Source organism: Emydura macquarii, unplaced genomic scaffold (genome assembly GCF_026122565.2).
Source record: "Emydura macquarii macquarii isolate MOO-44397 ecotype Brisbane River unplaced genomic scaffold, CSIRO-AGI_Emac_v2 contig_3506, whole genome shotgun sequence".
In the NCBI taxonomy this organism is placed as follows: Eukaryota; Metazoa; Chordata; order Testudines; family Chelidae; genus Emydura; species Emydura macquarii.
In genome coordinates, this window is record NW_027133643.1 from 6,223,771 (window position 1) to 6,245,769 (window position 21,999).

Consider the following 21,999-nt stretch of genomic DNA (forward strand, 5'->3'; position numbering starts at 1 on the left):
AACAAAACACTTGTGGTAATTTATCAAATAAGTAGACAATCCCAAATATTTCAGATTCATTTGCTCTCATCATAGATACCCCTCAAAGAGATATTTAAAGCATATTATTTATCAATCCAAAAGCACCGGTTCTAAAGTGAAGCTACATAATTTATGGCTTTTGAATACAGAAACCACCTCATTTTGTTAAAAAACGATTGAAATATTGTATCCCAATTACCTTGATAAATTTACAAAAATATCAGCATGCCACCTAACATTAAATCTTGCCAAGAAAGCCAGCAGACTTAAAGCTTCCTTTCATTTTTAATTACACAATGTCTGCAAACTGAGATTCTTCAACAAGAGCAAAATTCAGTAAGGAGGAAAGCACAAAATGTGTTAATTCATCTTCAAAACTTGACTCCCCACTTATTACATTATCCTGAAAGTATGAATTCATCAGAGTCTACTCCATACCCAACTGCTGATTGCGTAACTGCAGGCACGTAACTAGTAGAGACAAGGCCTCTCCAGCAATCAGAGCATCTTTGGTGGATACAGACTGCTGTCTCACACAGATTCCAGCATGGAGTGCTGTTGGCTCTCCTTCACTTCCTGAACTACAATTGCTTCCTGCATTAGATTAAAAACAACAAATGTAATAATCAGTTGTGTTTTTTAAAGCTTTTCAAGCTCTGATCAACATTTCTCTGCTAAAAAGAACTTCAAAAGTACTTAAGTATACAGCAAGTACTGTAGATTTAAGCAGCAATTTAGAAGGAATTCATCTCCTAAGAACTCTAGAAGCATTACACAACTGAAGTAAGTTGAGAGTATTTTGTTTAGATTAAGTGATGCAGTCTCAACTATGAGTGATGTACCTGAGCTGCTAAGTCTGTTTCGAATCCCAGCAGGAAATAAAGTGTTACTTTCTTTTATTGGCTGGCTGCTCCCCACTAGGTCAAGTCGTCCTGCAGCAGCAGCCCACGAAAGTCGCATGAAGCAAGCCACTGTAGACGTGAAATCATTTACGTCCATCGTCTGAAGGAAGAGGAAAAAGTGGTTACTTTTGCCACACCCAGCAGCCTCCTCTACCCCAAGGAAAGGAGGAACGTATCTCTGGAGCCACAAGGATTTTCCATTCAATTTTGTTCCTTGCCCACTATCTGGTCCCATAACACAGGACTTTTTGCTCATGTGAAACAGAGGTTAATATGACTTCCTTGAAAGCTGGCCAGCACTATCTTTGAAATAGAAAGAAGAGTTGCTACAGAAAGACTCCCCTTCTCCCATTTGAAGATAATCATCCTGGTAGGAAAGTACCAACCGAATCTTAAATTGAAATCCTATGCATGTTCCACATTACAGATGGTACTGTGTGACACAAATACCATGTAAAATAAAATGAACAGCAAAGCACAATATTACAGCCGAGTGTCTTCAAACATCCCTGGCAAAGCTGTGTGACTAGCCAACTCATTGTTTTACTACTTCAGTATGTTACAGATCTTTCAGAGAGACACTGTAGTTAAAAATAAAAGTCCAGGTGAAAGTTGTGAGGGAGGACCTGGATTCTCTCCTAGGTTTTGAAATGAGACCTGTGCATAGAGAACCAATTTCACAGAGTTACTTATGTTGAACTCCAGAAACTAAGAGCAAGTTTCTTCTTTCATTCTACAGCATGCACACTGCTAGATCTTCAAGACTGTCAAACCTTCACTTACTTGTATTGCAACTCGCGCAGCAGGTATGATCTCTTCCACCCTAATGGAAGACCTGTCGGAAACGGACAACTGTCGGTAGGATGACTTCTCAGGTGTTCCACAAATGGACATCTGCCTGCTAGCCTGCCGGCTCACATTACGGAATGGACGGGAGGACAGCACTTCTACCCCATCTTTGATTATATCCTCATTTAGTAAGGTAGGCATTGTTTGGCCCACAAGTAAGAACCTAAACATACAAACAAAGAGTCAGGTTTATTGGGTAACCAGAGTTCTAGTACAGAACTCAAAGCACTGTTACATTTCGAGATAACAGGCAAACTGCTAAAAAATATAAGTAGTGTTACTAGTGGCCTTATTTACAACGAAGAGCAATCTCATACCTTGCAAGTTGTAGGCAGATGGAATAGACTCCCTGTCTTGTTTCGTAGTCCACTTCTGATGGGATGGAGTCTCTCTGCATCACATTCACCACCAGACTTAAAAACAGAAGAAACTATTTTATAAAGCAGTCTAAAAAGGAAACGGTTGGTAATGAGTTTCAGGTATTTTTTCCTCTCCTTTCTCAGTGACTTAGTGCTGATCCAAGCATCACTTGATAAGTAATAGCATAGGCAGCAGCTCTGCAAGTTGTCGCAAAGTGCCCATTGTGCCTCAACTCTCACCAGGAGGGACCATCTGATGGCCTGTTCTAAAACTGCTAAAAATGCCAACTAGTGTCAGCTGGGGAGGTTGTGTAATATGCACGCCTGTATATCTGAATTGAAGTGAGACCAATTATTTAGCACCCAAATACTGACTATAGTAAAAGAAACAAGAATGCAAATGAATTAGCTTTGATTAAGACTTTAATGCTATATACATTATACATGACATACTGTAGATACAGAATGGTTGTATTACTCGTGAAAGTAATAAAATCTGCAAGGTAGTTCCTTATTCACAGGACCAATCCATCTTAGTTTTCATACTGCTAGATGGAAAAAATTGAAAATCTATGCCAGGGTGTTATACTATAAGCAGGGTGTTAGAGCATATTACAGAAACTATTAAGTTATCACCGATAAGAAAGTTAGTGTTATGGAAAAAATACATATGTCTAAGGTCTAACCTCAAGCCTCCTGCTCTCAGAAAGTTCTCACAGAAAGATTTGGCACAGTTTCTTGCCATTTCATCATCTGCAGTTGGCATCAGCTTGGAGCTCAATACCTGAAATACATGCAAGTATAAATGTTTCATAACTGGTGTGCACAAGAACCATAGCATTTCTGAAGCAGCATCTAATACACCAGGCAGTCTCACCCTGAGACTCAGCATTGTCTACTCTCCCAGTAATTCAAAGCTACAGACTTAAGAAGATCTGACCACTAAAAAGCCAATCAATATTTAAAAAACCCTAAAAGCAGAAGGCATTCTCTGACAAGGGGCTGATAGAATGATAAATGGTTGAAATAGTAAAGGCTAACTTCTTCCCCCTTTGTTATTCACATTTAAAAAGAAGGGAAAAGCCTTGACTCTCATGCTTCTTCAGGCTTAGCAGGGGCTTTTGGACGGTTACAATCCTACCATCTTTCTAGTTAAGACGACGTTATTCCAAGGAAACAACAAGTGCTAGTAAATAGGAGCTCTCAAGAACAAGGTTTTTACTTTAAATCTCTACTTTTCTTTTGAGGTGTGAAACAAAATCAAGAGGGTCCAAGAAATGGTATGGCTTTTAGGAATATTGTCAGCATTATATTGCTCCTCCCATTTGCAAGCTTAAGGCACCCTTCTCTGCAGTGAGTGATATAAATTGCCATGATGGTCAGAAAAGTGACCAAATGGTCCTGCTTATCCAACAGGTGAGATCCTCATGTGTATTCAGAGTTGAATCTTCTTCCTTTAAATATCCAACACAAGTTTCTTACTATTTACTTATTTCAATTGCAGAATCTTTACTATTACAAGAGCCAGAAAGAACACATCTTGACTTTCAATTCTCTGCAATACTTTGTAAGGTTCCATGTTTGTGTCTGTGACTCAGTAGCAAATTTGCCAAGTCATTTTGCAGTAAATAACCACACTAATATTCTGTGTTGAACAACATTAGCAGGCTAAAAAATATGATGAGGGATTAAAAATAATTCTGTCTTTTTAGAAGAGAATATTTTCCATTATATGTGACTGAACTTCAGGAACAAATCCACTAATATAACCCATTTAATTATTGAATCTAAGAAATATTTAGTTAGGTTTGCTTCCTCATTAGTCTCACTGCTGGGAAATAAGCATTTTGTTACTGATTTGCTCTGAAGCAAAACAATCATTTTGGGGACAGTCCCCCTGCAAAATAGAATCCTCTCATCCAGGAAGGCATCCGTATTGTGACATAGATTGCTCTCTCTCAATCTGGGAGTCGCAAACAGATTTGTAGATGGGGGGGGGAGGGGAGGAGGAGTTACAATCACCCTACCTTTCTTCATGGCTAGCTGGAACAGGAGGAGCCTGAAACATTTTGTTAGAACATTGGATGTGGTATGGAAAAGGTGGAGAACTGATGTACTGATAAGACATATGAAGGTAAATGGAGATTATGAAAACTCCTATAGAAGGCTTTGGAGACACCAGGGACAAGAGATGAGCGTATGTCTCTGTCCATTGTTTCTATGGGGAAGGATACTTATGCCCCAAATACACTAGGAAATTAACCTGCTGCTGACAATACTGGCTGGCAATGGGACTCCAAACCTGTACATACTGATCTAGATAGGTCTGTAATGGAGTGGTAAAGAGTCATCCTGTCTATGATAGCATTTGACCTATTCTTCCAGCCATGCGGAAAGACAGACAAGATACAAGGGATATGGATTAACTGGGCTGCAAGTTTAACTTAGCTCATGTGGAAACTATCCAACAATAGTTCATACAGTTCAGGTCATGATTTCATCCTTAATCGTCTCAACTTGGTGGAGGGCTGCTATCAGCAACCCACCCCTCCATAGTTGGTCCCCAGCCTGTTGCTGAGATCTCCCGTTGTACAAAAGGTGAAGGGGCTGGAGAAAGGAGGTTGTCTCCTCACTACATCAGACATTAGGAGTCCCAACCTGACCCCTCAGCTACTTTAGATGTCTTCCCCTTAGTCCACTTCCAATTTCTCAGGGAACTGGACTCCTGTGGAACAAGGACATGCAGTGGACATTTGCCACAAAGAGACACCAGCAGTAAGTTTAGCTGCCTTCCTCTTCACCCCCACCTGGGTTCCCAGATTAACAATTTCTTCCCTAAAATCTGCTAAAAATATATCCGCTCCCCAGTTGGAGAGGCCTATCCCCTCGCCCCTGAATAATTCACATATCAAACACGATATTTTTGCGGGTGATTATTAACAACCTTCCCTGTTCCAGATGCTTTACACATCTTCTGGTCACGTCAGCCCACAAAGGCCTGCAGACCCCCAGCATACTCTCCCTCAGTGCAGCATTTCAGACTAGTTTACACTCTTCCCCAGAGATGCAAATATTTTCCCCTCAGCATAACTATTTGCAAATTTGGCACAAACTCACTAAATAGTTTCAGTGAAAAAGCAATGGCAGTAGCAGTGCCTCCCTTATCCGCTTTGGCTCAGTGAGTAGGGCATTTTCCTGGGATGCAGAAGACCAGGTTCACTGGAGCAGGGATTTGAGCCTGGGTCTCTCACCTACCAGGCTAGAGAGTCATTCTCACTCCCACTTCATATAAAAGAGAGAGCCATGGTGGGTAAGGGAATATCTTTTATTGGACCAACTTCTCGCCCACCTGGTCTCTCTAATATCCTGGGACCAACACTGCTACAACACTGCTCACTACGTTTGTATAAATAGTCATTGGAACAGAGAAAGAAACAGCTTCAACAGGAGAGACTGCGAAAAGACCCAACCCAGACTACCCTACATGAAGTGGATGGAATATAGTCAACCATTTTCCTGCAGTTGAACTTGTATCCATTAGAGCAATATGCCTGTTTATTTGGAGATTTAGAAATACAGTACACCACACTAACTGCAGCTTCCTGGGCCTTTATAGTTGTTCTTGGCGTATTTCCTTTGAAAAGGTAGTTAATGCTGTGCTTTGTCAGACCCCTGCACCTCTTCTGTGACATCTTCTGATGATTGTCCATTTTAATGGAGAGCTTGTTTTGTAGTAGAAATAACCAATCCAAACAATCCAAATTAAATATGGCCTGATTTTCCAACATACTGAGCACCTATGGATCCCTTTCATTTTTAAAAGAGATGCATGCACTCAGAACTTCCGCAGATCCAGCCAAAGATTCAAACTGATAACTAAAGCCTTGTGTGATGGCAGAGAAAAACATACAAATTATAACAATGTCTGTTCTGTTTACTAACACATTTAAAAGCCATCTTACGATTACAACAACAGAGGCCTGGGTCTGCAATGAAACCTTAAGGTGAAGCTTCATCCTTCATGCTCCCAGCTATTTTGAACCTTTCATTACTATATAATCATCACTTTACATCACTTGATTTGTGTAATGGATTAATTATCGTTCAGATGATGAAATTTCTAGCAGTTTATGGTATTTTTTGCAGGACTTCACAAACTGTATCCATTGCTTTAATTGCTATGTTGGAAAATTGGAGGTGCACGTTGATAAAATATTTTCTTACCTCTAAATTGTAGAGCACTCTAAAGGTGGACATACCAGGAGCAAAAGATCTAAAGAGACTTTCCAGTATTGAACTAGCGCTGGGCTGGTGTTGATGCTTTGAAGACAAAGATGGGGACTTTGAAGACTGAGAGCTTGATTCTGACAGCAGTGTTTTCTGAGAGGAATAAGCACAGATATAAACATGAACTTTTAGAATACAATTGAAGCAGAAGTAGGCTTTCGAACTGCATCTTGTACAGTCCCAGTAACAAGCCCCCAACCACACAAACACAGCATTAAAATCTTGAAACAGCTTTATCCTGCTTAACCACTAAGAAGTTTTATGTAGCTTGAAAACTTCAATAAATGAACATCCAACAGAGTATTACAAAATCCCAATGGAAAATGCTCTTTTTTAGACCTACAGAGACAAGGACTTAATATGGTTTTAATCTGTACCTTTCTTCCTAGAGAATCTAGTTGATCAAGTGCTTCCTGAATAGCTGGGTCAGTAGGAATCAACAGCAGAAGCTTCCGTACACGCAAAGTTATCCTGGAAAGTTCAAAGAAATTATTCTATATAACATAGGATTCACTCAGCTACATACAGGACAAGAGTCTACATAAATTGGTAACACTTTTTCATTATGTAGCTAATTGGGACTTTCAGCAACAGCATTTCTCCAATGTTTAATAACAATTTAGTTTGTTTACCTTGGTTCCTCTAGGTTGGCAAGTTGGTAAAGCATGTCAAAAACATTACACACAAGAGCCATCACTACTCCAGGGAGGGATTTCTCCTGAGGGTTAAGCAGAAACACAATTACGAAGGGTTTTCTCCCTCCTTTAAACTATTTTGTGGGGTTCTCCATTGAAGCAAATGACTCAGGGATATCTCAGCTACTTTCTAGCCAAAGACACAATTTGAATTCCAATAGAAACCCCAGTATCTCTCTCTATCTGCATGTCACTGTGCAGTGTTACATCTACCTTGGACAAAAGATGCTCTCTGGGCTAAATGTTAATTGTTAATTTGAGAGTAATGGCAAAGTGATACAGTTAAGCAGCTTGATTCACTCACAGATTTTTAATTTAACACACCCTAAACTTCACTGGTGTAGAGAAAGGTGTTACAATTAATTGCAAATCATCAGATAAGCTTAAAGTCAAATGCAAATATCAGTTTCTTTAAAATTAACGTTCTTTAAGATATTTTAAAAACCCTAAAAGCAGAAGGCATTCTCTGACAAGAGACTGATAGAATGATAAAAGGTTGACACAGTACAAGAAATAGTAAAGGCTAACTTCTTCACCCTTTGTTATTCACATTTAAAAAGAAGGGTGATTAATACATAGCTAACAGAGCACAATCAGCACACCTGAGACTGAATGTAGCTTTTAAATCCAGTTATTTGAGTTGGATTAGAAAAGGTGATGCCTTTTCAATTGCTTGTTTTAATTTGTTTGAAATCAAAGCCACCTTTTAAGGAAAAAAACAGTCTCAGTGGTTTTGCTTTAAAAAAAAAAAGTGTGTGTATTTAATGGTCAGAATTAAGAGTTACTTAAGTCCCGGTCTGAGCAAAGTGTGATGCACCCACACAGTATATGGCCACTGCACAAGCTCTCTCATATATAGGCTTTTCCATGCAGCTTTAGGAAAGGATGTCACTACTGACTGAAAATGCCCCAGTTATTTCACTCTCTAGATCTGTCAAAACACAAACCATTATGACCTGTAGTACCCCCTGCTATTCCAATCATAAACCACCAGAGATGAATCTGGCATTGTGAATTGATTTTGTAATACAAACAAATGCAAACCAAACTCCCCCATTTTTAATTCTGATATGTAGCAGAACTTGAAACCAAGTCTCTGGAAATGAAAAACTATAGCATTAGCTTACTCTACCACTTCACCCCAATTGTGACATGCTCACAAAAGTATGCATTGTAAAAGCAGATTACAACCTATTATACTGTACCTGCTCCATCACATAAGAGGAACTAAAGACACCACTACTGTTACTGGAACTGGTTGAGGAGTCGGCAGAGCTTCCCGATGGGGTTCCACTTCCTGATGTTTTTACTGTAAGTACTTGTTCATCAGAGAAACCCAACTGGTGGAGTAGCTTCTGATCTTTATTTACTGTTAGCTGCAACAAAGTATTAACACTTAGTTCTGGTAAAAGGAACAATTCAAACTCATAAGATAAAAGATAACCAATTAACATACCAGACTGTCATTTGCAAATATCTGTATATTATCCACAGGAGAATTCAGCATCTTTGCTATTTTCCACCTGACACTTCCTACAGTTTCATTGCTATGAGCCTGTAAAATAAAATGAAATCTAGTTTGGTAGAAGCTGTTTAAACAGCAGGACCTGATTTTTTAGGTGATCTGTTAACATTTTATAGAGGCTTTTCTGCTCCTCTACTGATGTTTATAAAGGTCTTTTCAGCCATGAAAAGTAACTATAGAATGAAAGTGACTAATACTAAGTGCTGCAAGAAAATATTTTCTTTCCACAGACTTTTCCATTATTATAAAATTAGGTGTGTACACAAAACTTTTAGAAAAATGTGGTTCTCAGGCTACCTGTGCCCCTTACATTTCTCTGGCTTGTGTTTCAAGTCATGCACAAAACATGAAGCAGCTAGTGAATGCTATGTTTTCACAAATGAATAAGGTCAATATGGCATGACTCATGTAACCTGTGTAAACATACCTCTACAGTGAAAGTATCTTTGGTAGACTCGTATGTAACATTAAGCGTTAAAAGGTGTCCGTGGAAAGAGGCACCATGAGGTAGAATAGTACGAGGAACAGAGTAAAGGTCCTACAGAAAGAAAAAAGGATCCGTGAAAACAATTTTGAAAGAACAAAAACATTTTCAGGTATTGAGCAGTAACTGATTCTATGGTACATGGCCCTGAACAACTCATGGTATTGCTAAAATACTGCGTTGCCATTTTCATTTTTGTCCAGTTATGAGAAAGGACACGACGGTTATGGTAACAAGAAAATCTCTTACCTCTATAGTTATCACATAGCGTTCTGCCAGAAGTAGGAGTCTCTCAATTATCACAAGTTTAGTTGACCTAAACATATCCAAAATTTTAAGAAGGATGAGGTGAATAGGTGGCCTCAGTCTAATCACAAAAGACACTATATACAACTAACAGCCGAAGGCAAGGACTGAATTTAGTAGAGACTAAATAAATACAACTCTTGCTCTTTGAGCTGCCGCAGCTAGATTGAGGCACATTGGCAAAGCAGGGTGAAAGTCCTGAACTGCACTTCTTGTGTCATACTTGGTTTGGGGACATACATCGTGCATGTCTAAAGGGCCCATCCCGGTGCCCAGGTACTAAAATACACAAATTTAGAAATACATCAGCCCCCTCAAGGATGAGAGGCAAACCCCCTCCCCCAATATCTCCTACTCCACAGATCTGATGGCTCTTAAGCAAAATAATCTTGGTAGTTTAGAGGAGGTCAGCATTTAGACTTTCAGTCTGGTTTCATATATAGAGATTGTTTAAAAAATCCCTTTTGAAACCAAATACATTTTAATGTAAACATGAAAAGCTACTGTGCGAGTGGCTGTAAACTTAAACCTAGAGCAAAATTACAAATATTACAAGAAAAGGAACTTATTCCACTAAAAAGAAAGACGAAGTCAGGTTTGCAGATATTAGTCCATGATGTTGACTTATTTATGCTACTTCAAAAAATAGTTCCATTTAAGAATGTAACTTGCTACACAGTGCAGAGCAACCATTCTCTCCCCCTACTTAGTTCACATACAGAGCTGTTCATGTATGTGGCCATTAGTGCAAACAGCTAAAGATTGTTTGTAAGCAAAACTTGGCACAGTGCGCAACATTACACTCCTGTTCAGATAAGGAGATGGCCATTATTTTTGCTATCCATTCTCTGCAAACACAGTGTTATGGGATTCAAAAACCCAAGAAATTTTTGTCCATAAGAACACTGCTGGTGGTGATCCTTTGAGATGGACCACCCTAACAGGCAGATCTATACTAAAAACTTGACCTATATTAGGTCAACTTACAACCACCACAGTAATTACTGTGGTGGTGCATGTCCACACTACCCTCCTTGGGTCAGTGGTGCGTCTCCTCATCAGAAGTGCTTCCACCCACCTAAGAGGGGCAGTGTGGGGAGCTGAGAGCCTGGTCTCTCAGCTCCGCTGGCAGTTCTCTTCTGGGAGCCCGGCTGCCCCACAGGCTTCCAGGCTCTCAGTGGGCTGCCCCCTCCCTGCGTCCTGCCGGAAGCCGGGGGTGGAAAGCTGCCTGAGGCTTCTCGCCCCTCACCAGTAGCAGCTCTCAGCCAGAAGCAGAGTCCATTTATGCTACAGCTCCTAGCCGGAAGCAGGGCCCAACTGGGCTCCAGCTGCCCAGCTTTCTTGTCAATTTCACGGCTCCAACTGACAAGATTGCTAACAGCCATGTAAGTAACAGTGTCTATATAGACACTGCATCACCCTAACTACACTGACATAAGCCCTTCGCCTCTTGTGGAGGTGGAATTATGTCTGTGAAGTAGGGCACTTACATTGGCAGGACAAGGCTGTAATGCAGACATTGACATAATTAGGTTGACGTAAACTGCCTTATGTCGACCTAATTAACTGTGTAGCATAGACCAGGCAATAGTCTCAAAACTTACATTTTGATAATTATTAGATTCTGATCTTCAGTTAAGTCTGTTCAAACATATTCCCCTCCCTTCTATGTTCTCTCTCTACTGATGTTCTTCAATGTTCTCAGCTCCCTGTCTTCTTTTGCTCAGTAGAGAAAGGAAGCACTACAACTCAGCAACCTGTTTTGTATGAAGAGATGTAAAGGGCTATAAAGAGGAGAAGCTGAATATTCCATTGTTGATGACTCTGCGTGCCAATGGCTTACCAGAAATGCAATGCAGCAGAGCATCAGTTTGAAATTGTGGAAACCCAGCTGGTCATATATAGCACGCAGAGAACTATCACCAGAATGTATTGCTGGCCTATAGTTACCTTGTATTCTTGCAAAAAAAAATATCGATCTTATGCTGTAGAAAGATTTGGAATATACAATGTAAGGCTGTATTCAACGGAAGTGTTTACTCTCCTCACACACACACATTACTGTCAAGATGCTTCCCACATAAATTTGAGTGCTAAGTGTAGACATTTATTATGTTTATCCTCTTCTAGACAGACTTACCGGTAGGGAGACTGTACTGATGTTGCTACGGTAGGCATAGCAGTTGCTGTAAGCATTTTTGTAGCTCTTGTAACAGCATGTGTTAATGTTGGACCACCAAGTGCTGAACTGGCTGCCTAGAATGTAATATGCACCAATGTAAAACAGCATTTATACTATATTGCTTATTCTGGAGTGATGAAATTATATGGAAACTATTAAAGAACTTCCTATTCAGGCAATAGTAAAGTTTACAAAATTTAACTACATTCTGTTGCTTTTGTACATCCATTACACATTGCAGAAATAGTGTCCTGGAAGGAAAAAACTTCCTTAAGCACTCAAAGTTGATTTTCCAGTTCAAAAGAATTTAACAAGAATCTTTATCACAATTAATTATTCTAGCCTTCAATAAAATACAGTTTGCACTGCAATCTGAAGCTCAAACATCTTCAGCTAAAATGCAGAAGCCAGTGAATTCTCGTCTATAAAACTTCAATTTAAGAATAAGCAATATTTTGAGAGAGAGCATAGCAATGTATTCTCTAGTTCTTGAAAAACAAGTTTTTTGTAACATATACTGCAAAATACTTTGCTTCAATTCTGCAGGTAAACTAACAATGAAGACAGAATGGGCTTTAGGGACATAAACAGATTTAAGTCTGCCACTTACCTCTAACCTTGTATAACAATCAGCAATGAATTTCTTGTGTAGTGACACTGAATCCTGAAGGTATGAAGAACAGGTACATTAGCACTTTAAAAATAATTTCATGAGGAAAAATATGGTCAATAGTAAATTGACCAAATGTTGAACCCTAACTAATTGCAATATATATCATAACATCCAGAGTATTAAACCTCTGCATGTCTTATCAAGAAAGGTATTTGACACACTATACTTACCTTTTTCAATCTTGGATTTAGATTAATATAGCTATAATTTATGATCAACTGAATGGCTTCATTAGCAATTTCTTCATCAGGTGATTCCATTGCTATTTTCCAAATAAAATCCATTCCTATTAACTCCAGTTTTTCTACATTCTGTTCAAAAGGAAAGACATAAATAAAATACAATTGTAAGCATGTATAATCATAAAATCATGCTTGTTTTATATCTGCTGGAAAAATCTTTTGGGTAAAATCTTGGAAGCAGTACATTTTCAATGCGTGTTGTCAACTCTATAAAAATGTTTATATAAATTTAGTTCATATTGTATAAACTCAAATCTACATAATCAGTGGACATTTAAAGTCTACGCCATTTTGTCTACATGTAGATAAACGACTTCTGAGAAAAATCTCTCAATTAAGCGATGAAATAATGAAGAATTCAAAGAACATTTTAGAAGTTCAACATCATATAGAATATAATTTATTTCACACCCAAGTCAAAAGAGCAACAAATCATATGCTAAAATGCTCATAATCAAGTGGCATATACTGAGCATATATTTATTCTTGCAAAATGTTACAGCAGGCCTGTAAGCAACATAGGTAAGTTTGAAGAAAATTAACAGTCCCTGATAATGAGCAGATCCAGACGTATACTGCAACCTATTTTTTGCCATTTATTTAATTTTAAAAAGCAATGCAGGATCATATCAAAGTTAAAAATAATTACAATTTAATTAAGATTTTAATTTACTAAACATATCTCTTGTAAAAAGATAGAGAAATGGAGATGCAATGGTTTTTTTTTTTTGTTTGTTTTTTTTTAAAGAGGTAAGCAAAAAAAATTACACACATTAGAACTTCCTTTGCTCATTAACAATACAAAGGAAAACTGGGACTGGTCTTTCCTCAAGATTCACAAAGTTATTCCGATCCAACCTGAGATCTTTTACATCAATTTTCAGCATTCGTTGGTTTGGGAACTTACCAAAATCCCAACCTTAATTTCTCAAGGTAAAACCCTCTGAAGAGAAAGAATTTGTAAAGAAAATAATAAAAGGACCTTTAGTACAAATATGATCATATAAAATGGCTGTTCCTGTTCTCTGGATCTCATATACTGTTGACAGGAATGAAAGTGAAAGACTTACCAATTGAGTTCCTTGTCGTTTTAGTCGATGATCACATAGGTTCACATTCTCAAAGAATGTCTTAAATAAACTAAAACCTGCACGTAAAAATTATGAAATATTTTATTTAGGATTAATTCCTGTTTTTAGTAAATTAAAATATTAAATACACAAAGAATAAAGGATACTCTTAATATCAAGTAAAAATTTAGAATCATGAAAAAGCAACTCTTATTGTATTAGTTTTTAAAGCTCTTCACAGGTTTAAAAAACTAATGTTTTATTAGAAAACAACTTTCTAGTACTGTGGTCTACATTTACTTCTATGACCTAGTGATCAAAAACATTTTCATACCATTCATAGTAATTTCATACGATTCCAGTTTGAGAATTTTCTCTTTGAAGAGCTGTTGCTGTATGTCACTCTCCAGGTCATGTTGTCCTTTTGTAAACCACTCAAAGCACATCTGTGAATGAATATAGTTGTATAAGTGTATGGCCCATATTCTGAAGATCAAAAGTACATTGCTTTTTCAAATTACTTCAGACACTATCATGAACAGCACATAAAAAAGTTTAAAAAAAAAAAAAAAAAGACTTTTGTTATGAAAAGGAAGGATAGTCAAAATCTTCAGCAGTCTGTAACCACCTGAAATGCACTGCTACTGCACATAGCATTTCTATGTATCAGTGTAACTCAGATAGTAGTAGTCTTTCTTCTGGAGCACAAGGTTCAGATTTCGCACCAGGACTATGGTTCTTACACAACACAAGCTTGCACTGCTGCATTAGGGAAGCAGGCATTGGTACTAATGCCATCTATTGCATAAAACATTAAGTGAGGGTTCCTTGTGTCTGACACTGTTGGCTGTTCAGATGGAAGTTACAGCTCCAACAACACTTTTCAAAGTTTAGATAACCCCCATCTAGTCTCCTGACCAACATTCTCTTTTAATTAAACTTAATTAAACAGGTGTTAATGTTCAAGGCAGTATGCCATTTATTGTTAAACAGCTGCTTCATTTGCCTACATGGTTCTTGCACTAACAGGTACAATGCATTAGTACTTTGTAAGTCATCTGAAGACATCAAATGCGAGAAACAATTATTTTCTATACATGCATTCCAGTCATGAGCCATTAAGTTCCATTCCCACACTCAGATGTTGATCTCTTGGGCTTCTTACCTCTCGATCTAACTCACAAACATCTTGACCTGTCACAAGACATTCCCAGATTTCCCTGGCACGATTCCAGCCCAAATAGAGGGTGGCTTCTTGCAGAAAAAATGCCAGAAATTTTAAATGTGCCTCTAAGTACTGAAAAGGAAATAACAAAATTGAGTGCCATCTTACCAAAAGCGAACTTAAAATCAGAAATACAACACTTTTTTTTAAACTCAGCTGTCACACAATCATGCATTTTTCAAAGTGTGAATAACTGACTCTGATCCTGTAATGAAAGAGCAGGGCCTGCAATTATAATTTCTAATTTTCACTATTTTAAACAAGAGACTTCATGTCAGGCATCTTTTCAGAAAACACTCAAATTGCTCTAGATGCCCGTAATATTGACTAGCCTGAGCCACCACCTGATGTAAAAAAATCTGCCAACTGTGCAAAGAGATCAAAGGTGCAATAACACTGCTGCAAGTACTCTGTGGAAGTATGGTTTCATGAATCCATATTCTAACAGGAAAATATTTTCTGGTTTTAAGTAGTCTGCTCCAAATTCAGCCATTTTAAATATGCTACTGTTTTTAATATACAGAGGCTATTCACCATATAATTTAATAGGTAAGTGATAAATCTCAATATATTTCTATTCCAAATTACAAAACAGAGAGTGCAATTTTTGGAGGGAGGAAATGCAGCATAAATAGATACAGTGTACATTAAGTGTCCAATATTTTACATTGTCTAATCTTCTGTGCTTCAACAGATCGTGGCTTTTTTGGTGATTCATAACATCGTTCCATCTGACAATTTCTAGTAACTAATATTAGAAAGCAGCATTCAGTACCTCGCGGTAAGTATATCGGCCATCCACTAATGTTGTTCCAACTAGTCCACCAGGACCTGCTACTGATGCAGCCAATCGATGACATGCTATTAGGCTTCCTGTCACCAGTTTCACGATCTCAAAATTTTTCTTCAAGTCTTGAATAATGCTCTTGGCAGAAACATTGAGAAAAATTGTTTAAGAAATGCAGCGCCACAACAGCCACAGTTAGATGTTTTGCATTAAAAAAAAACAAAAACAAAAAACAAAAAACAAAAACAAAACAAAAAAAACCTGTGTTTTTTTTTCAGAACTATCAAAACTGTCAAAGGAGTCTTGAAGGTTCACCTTCATCCTTCCCCATCCATTTACAAATCACTCTACAAGGCAACTGCTTTCAGCATCTGGCGATGTAGCACTGCAAAGCACTACCAGTCAAAACACTTCCACTCAAAGCTGGCATTAACCCAAAGCACAACTTGGTAGTAGACTGGAGCCATTTATTTCTATTTTCTAAAGGTCAAAATAGATTTTATTACTTCAGTTAAAAGTCAATAAAAAAAACCGCAATCTGCTTAGTCTAGTCAATGTCAGTTACCTTAAATTTGTCAAGTCAAATTCACTTACAGTCAGTAATGGCACAGAAAGATGATAATGTGAGCCAATTCAGACATATCAAAAGAGATAAGATTATTCACATATAATGGACAGCAAAGAGCATCAAGGAATTATACCACCATTACATTAAACTTCTCAGAATTCAAATAGTGCCACAAATGAATACCATTTTTTAAATTTAAACTTTGCTATAAAAGCAGAAATTTAATGGACATAACTGTGCCTTCCAAAATAGTTTAGCACCTGCCTTACCTTGTCTTGCTTTTGGTAAGTTTGTTTAATAAATGAACGTGTGATTTCATGGAGCTGACGTAAAGCTGGTACTACCCACACAAACTGGGGATTATGATGTTGGGATGACTAGTAATAAAAAAAAGTTAAAATAATTACACATAAGTATATGCTGAACAATAGTATTCTTGTAAGAGACTCCTAGAAGCCTATTTATTATCATCCATGTCCCAACTTCAGGACAGTAGTTTTCTTTCATAAATCTGAGGTTGATAGTCCTTAGTTCCTCTCCACTGACTGTCTCAGTTTCAGCTTTCACAGTTACATTGGATAGCTGAGGAACGTGATTGCTATCTGACAGCAAGTAAGATGGAGAGGCAAATATAGCTACTCAGTGAAAGACCAGGTTGGAGAGGCAGTGAGAGGAGTCAGGAAAAACAGAACTTAAAAATTATTTAAAATACTACCATAAGATTTGGAGGGGGAAATAAGTGGTGTTCTCAATGAAATATTTTAAGGTCACAAGGAGCCCTCTGATAAGACATTTAAACTCAGTTTTGCAAGAGAAGTTAAGGTTTGATACTGTGAGATGTTGAGCAACCTCATCTGTCAGAAGCATTCAACACTTTGTGGGACTGAGCCTTTATTTTCCACGAAGTTTGACATTAGAAGACAGCACACCAGCACATTCCCAGCAGCCTGTCCATGGAAGAATACTACACTGAAGACTTCTCCATATATTTAACAGCGCAGACAATATTCTCTGAAATGTTGTTTAAATTTCCCCTTGTGTATGTGTTTAGGGGTAAGGGTAGATAGTTTTACAAATGCAACATTTACCTGTCTTAAAACTACACACTATCAGAGCCCTAGATGGGAGGTACTGCAACAGGAAGCAGTAAGGGGAGGAAAACTCCCCAAAAACTGCAGAAGGATGTCTCAGGGGATAAATCTGTGGTGTTTCTAACAAGAACAGGAAAGGAGAAGTGAAGATCAGATACAGAATACTCTGGATTTCAACAAACATTTCCCCTAAGGGAGACAGCCTGAGATCTGCATTTTCTGAACTTCAGAGAAAAGCAAGATTGCAAGGTACCTTGGCACCTAAGGAATATCTGTTCTTAAAAACTCCTGGATGGTGTTGGAAAGACAGAAAGGCTAGTCTAAGTTTAGTTTAGCATGAGAAAGGACAACAAAAGTAACAAGCCATTTCCTTTGAGATACATTTTGGACTATGGAACAAGGACAGGTGCATTCTTGTAGGCCTAAAGAAAGATCATTTATTACATGGGCAGAACTGTAAATAGAATGGGAAATCCTCTAAGTTACATGCCATCAATTTCACATGGTCAAAACCCTCTTCCCTCAACAGCACGCTGTAGCTCAGGAAACATCTTAGCAAATTCAGCTGCAAAATGGGTTCTTACACCAGAAGACATTTTTCATGCCTCTTTCTTTAAACAAAGGACATTACTGAGGTTTTAAAAGCCAATTTGTATTTTGAGACTTGTCTAACAGACAAACCAGAAAACATGATTTAGTCCTTCAAAGAAAAATCTAAGATATTTTATATTAAAAGGCCACAGTTCAAAAACTAACATACCTAAATAGTGATTCCACCTGAAAATTCTAACCCTGAGTCCACTCACGTTTTCCCCAAAACCATCACTCCTGAGGCTGGGAGAACATGTCTTCTTGGGAAAAATAAAGTAATTCTAAAGATAAACCTACCCTCTTAATATCTTCTATGCATTTGATGATGTAGCTCCTTTTGATTGCTTCCTTCACTGCATAAGCATCACTAAGGATTGTCAGATGTTCCTCCAAGGCTTGCTGAATTAGACTACAGGGTAATGTTGGAAGATGAGCCAGTTCCCAAAGTACTTCTAGGACCTGTACAAGAACACCATACATGGTAAGTGACACTAGTAATTACAAAAGAAATGCAACTCTATTCTTTATCTTAACAATGGAGGATTTTATTTCTCATGCCTTTCCAGTGGTTGTCTCTACACGTGCTTCCCGACCAATGCGTCCTATCAGGCTCAACAGTTTTTGTCGCACTCTGTCACTCTCAATCTCCCAGCTCTGCAGGACAAAGAAATATTATTTCTATCATAATAGCAAATAGGTAATAAAAATGCAAAGTTTAAAATTAATTGATTCCATCTATGACCTATTTTACTGTGATATCACCAAGCCAGCTTGATTAGATGTGAACTCAAGTTTCATTAACAGGAGATCTATTTCTCCAAACACTTCCAAAAAATACATCACAAGTGGTTAGAGGCAATAATGAAATCTTTTCCTGAACATACTTTAGCAATGAGAATGAATTACATGGTTAAAACCTGAGTTAAAAGATTAAATCCCTAGCACAATGGGAGCTGAGTAATTTAAAATAAATATTTTAATCTTTTCAAAGTCATATTATATGTTTCAAAAGAAATGTGTATTTGGAAATGTTATTTAGTCCACTAGATGACCTCCGGAGGTCCCTTCGAACCCTAATCTTCTATGATTTGTAGACTAGATACTCAAATATATCAATATCCCTGTTTTAGTAAGAAATTTAAATTCAGAAAAAGACTTACCTTCTGAATAAGAACAAACAGATGATTAAGTTGATCAGAGCTGAATTTCACAGCAGCTGCAGCAATAATAGTATGTATGTTTTCGATCACAGTGGATGATTGTCCTGACTAAATAAAGGGGGAGAAAATGAGACAAAAGGTAGTTCTTTGCAATAACCAAAAGGAGGAGAACATTAAGACAGATTTATCTTACTGTACACATTATATCATGTAAAAGCCTTCAGATGCCTGAGTAACAATGGATATAAATGAGTATCACCACATCTCATGAAAGTAGATCTTTAGAGAATCATTCTAGAACAAGATAGGACAAGACTCTCAATCTACCAAACCCTGAAAGGTGGTTGAAATACTGTCTAAAAAGAGACAGTTTACATATGTTAGTTACAAATATTCTGGGAAGATACCGTACATCAGGAGTAAGTGACCTTAAATTAACGGCTCACTCTTTCAGAAGTATTTTCTATTTCAGTGTTTACCCATTTTAGGAAACAGGAAAAGAAGTGCCAACATAGGTGTTTGCAGGATTTCCACACCCTAATGGCCACCACCACAGATTTTGATTGCGTCAGTTAAAGTAGGATGGTGGAAGCCATAGAAATAGAACGAAGAACCAAGATATCCATCAATCTGCTGAATGTACGTATAGCTAAAATTACATATGGAAATATTTTAGCATCAATACCTTCCTGTTTAAATGTTATCTGCAATTGTCTGGCCCCACCACACAGCAATGACATACCTACTCCCCTTTCCATACACACATCCATTTTCCACAGCCATACACTGAAGTTATGTGCATATATAGAAATGTTTTTTCCATTTATGACCATTAAGACCCTGATTTCTGCACCTACAGAAAGCCCCATTGAAATCACTAGGATTCCCTCATGAGGAATATCACAATTATTGAATTTCACAGCCTTTAAACACTCACCAGCAATATAAATGAGAAGCTTTCCTTAAACACTTCTCTCACCCCAGTCATCAATGTGATTGCTTGACAGGTTAAGTGAGCTTTGCACAGTGACCAGAAGGTTACCAGATCCGGGCTCAGGGGTAGGCGGTAGTGGTAGAAGCAAAATCCAGAGTCAAGGGCTCTCACAGAAAATGTCTTTTCAAATGCTCAGTCCCATTTACAGTGGGGGAGCTGCAGATGAAGTGCTTCCATTGACTGCAAGGGTGGCAGTATCGACTCCTGTGTTAGAACTTTTCATTGCATTATATGGGAACACAGAATGAGCATGTGAAGCTTTCAAAAGATGGGGGGAGGGTGGGAAGGGAGAGAGAAGCAGTGTTGCATCATGGGACGATGACACTCATCCCAGCAGCCACCGTGGCTAGTTGAACTGTGGGATAGCTATCCACATTGTACTGCTTTGCAATTCGAATTAAGAGTGCTCAGTGTAAACGCAGGAGACCTGCACAAACAAAGTAGTGTATACATGCTGCTGCGACTTCTAAAAATCGGCTGCTGAAAGTTGACTTAAAATAAGTCGACTTCCTCTGTAGTGTAGACATGGCCCTTATCTGAGGTGATGTACTGTGTCAGCAGCTACCAGGTCATTAAAAAACTAGGAAACTTTATATGAATACCATTCTGTACAGGATGTGGAAACAGCCCGATAATGTAATGCTAATCTGAGAACACGCTGTAGGACATTCACCAGCCAAGCTATTACCAACTTCTTTACACTATATAATTGGAAAGACTGAACAAGAATTATAAACAGAACTTGTGTGCTAAATAGGAAATATATATTCTTCTGTTTCTTGTACCCTTGATAAATCAGTTTTATTTCAACTTCTTAATAAGGGTACTATTCTGTCAAGATCCTTATTCAACGATTAACAATTATTCTGAGACTGACGATTTTGATATACTATTCATTTAAAAAAGAATGGCATACAAAGACTATTTAGAAAGACCTGGAGACATAAAATAGAACTTTTTGAAATACAGGAGGGATATGGCTAGGAAGGAAAATTTACTGGGTATGAAGTTTCCAGGCATAAGGATGTAAATACACCTGTTCCTAACCCAAAGTCTAGTTAAAAATGGAGGTCCTCCACCAACACCACACACACTTTTACACTCAGGGCACTCTATTTACACCCCACTGCCATCATATTTAGATTTTTTTCAGGAGGAAGTGATACAGAACCTCTCAAAACAAGACGCACTTCACAAACAGACCAACAGGAAGACGAAGTATTACAGCTGGGCTCAGAATAAGTGCAAGGTGAGTCACGTTAATGTCACTTCACTAAGCAAGAGAGACTTGCTATCATTAACACAGACTTGTTAAGGTGTTCAAAAAGCTTAAACTAAGTAATTTTCAAACATTGTACAAAATATAAAGGACTGAATGGTTTTCTGTGTTAACTAAAACTTTGCACTAGCATGTTAAATTTCAGATCAAGCAGTTTTGACTGAAGAGAAAGCTTTCAAACAGCAGTTTGCTTTAAGAATTTGCACTGAGAATCTTTTCTACACAGTGATTAATGTGTGTATAATAAGAGTAATACATTAATGTAACAGAAAGACTTATCTGTCAACAGTACATATGTAATAGAGTAGAAAAAGTTAGGAGGCAATAGAATTTGAGCTCCTGCTATCTAAAGGCAGAAAATTAGCTGGATTCAGATTCATACCTTCATCCATGAAAATTAAAATGCTAAAGCACAGTCATTAGGCTAATATGATGTTTCATCCCTTATTTTAAAATAAATTTTTTTTGCAACTTCCTTACAGTCACTATAAAAGTGTAAAAAAGGGTACCAATGAGAAGCCTATTTAAGTTATGTGAATGTGTTTTGAGAGTTTAACAGAATACTTGACAAAGTGGTAAAGGTGTGTGGAGAATGGGGGAAAGGTTTTATTTATTTTAGATGGCAAAACATTTTCAATATCCCATGATCCCCTTAACTGTCTTTTGTGACACCCCTGTGAGTCATGACTACTGGTTGAGAAACACTGAG

At 37.8% G+C, this 21,999-nt stretch overlaps 1 protein-coding gene across 2 annotated transcripts in view; it reads right to left on the reverse strand.

Annotated features, from left to right (window-relative positions):
* Nucleotides 1–21,999, reverse strand: part of USP24 (ubiquitin specific peptidase 24) — a 91,621-nt gene that overhangs the window by 35,160 nt on the left and 34,462 nt on the right. For both annotated transcript variants that reach the window (XM_067535596.1, XM_067535598.1), the window contains 23 exons: nt 19,018–19,125; nt 18,416–18,511; nt 18,155–18,316; nt 16,445–16,552; nt 15,596–15,745; nt 14,761–14,892; nt 13,930–14,041; nt 13,596–13,672; nt 12,454–12,594; nt 12,221–12,274; nt 11,569–11,684; nt 9,372–9,438; nt 9,066–9,176; nt 8,570–8,668; nt 8,319–8,489; nt 7,051–7,136; nt 6,796–6,889; nt 6,356–6,511; nt 2,818–2,915; nt 2,090–2,185; nt 1,707–1,935; nt 864–1,023; nt 460–615 (listed from right to left, as the gene is read on the reverse strand). In XM_067535596.1, the coding sequence (XP_067391697.1) occupies nt 460–615; nt 864–1,023; nt 1,707–1,935; nt 2,090–2,185; nt 2,818–2,915; nt 6,356–6,511; nt 6,796–6,889; nt 7,051–7,136; nt 8,319–8,489; nt 8,570–8,668; nt 9,066–9,176; nt 9,372–9,438; nt 11,569–11,684; nt 12,221–12,274; nt 12,454–12,594; nt 13,596–13,672; nt 13,930–14,041; nt 14,761–14,892; nt 15,596–15,745; nt 16,445–16,552; nt 18,155–18,316; nt 18,416–18,511; nt 19,018–19,125 (2,779 nt within the window). The remainder of the gene's footprint in view (nt 1–459; nt 616–863; nt 1,024–1,706; nt 1,936–2,089; nt 2,186–2,817; nt 2,916–6,355; nt 6,512–6,795; nt 6,890–7,050; nt 7,137–8,318; nt 8,490–8,569; nt 8,669–9,065; nt 9,177–9,371; nt 9,439–11,568; nt 11,685–12,220; nt 12,275–12,453; nt 12,595–13,595; nt 13,673–13,929; nt 14,042–14,760; nt 14,893–15,595; nt 15,746–16,444; nt 16,553–18,154; nt 18,317–18,415; nt 18,512–19,017; nt 19,126–21,999) is intronic.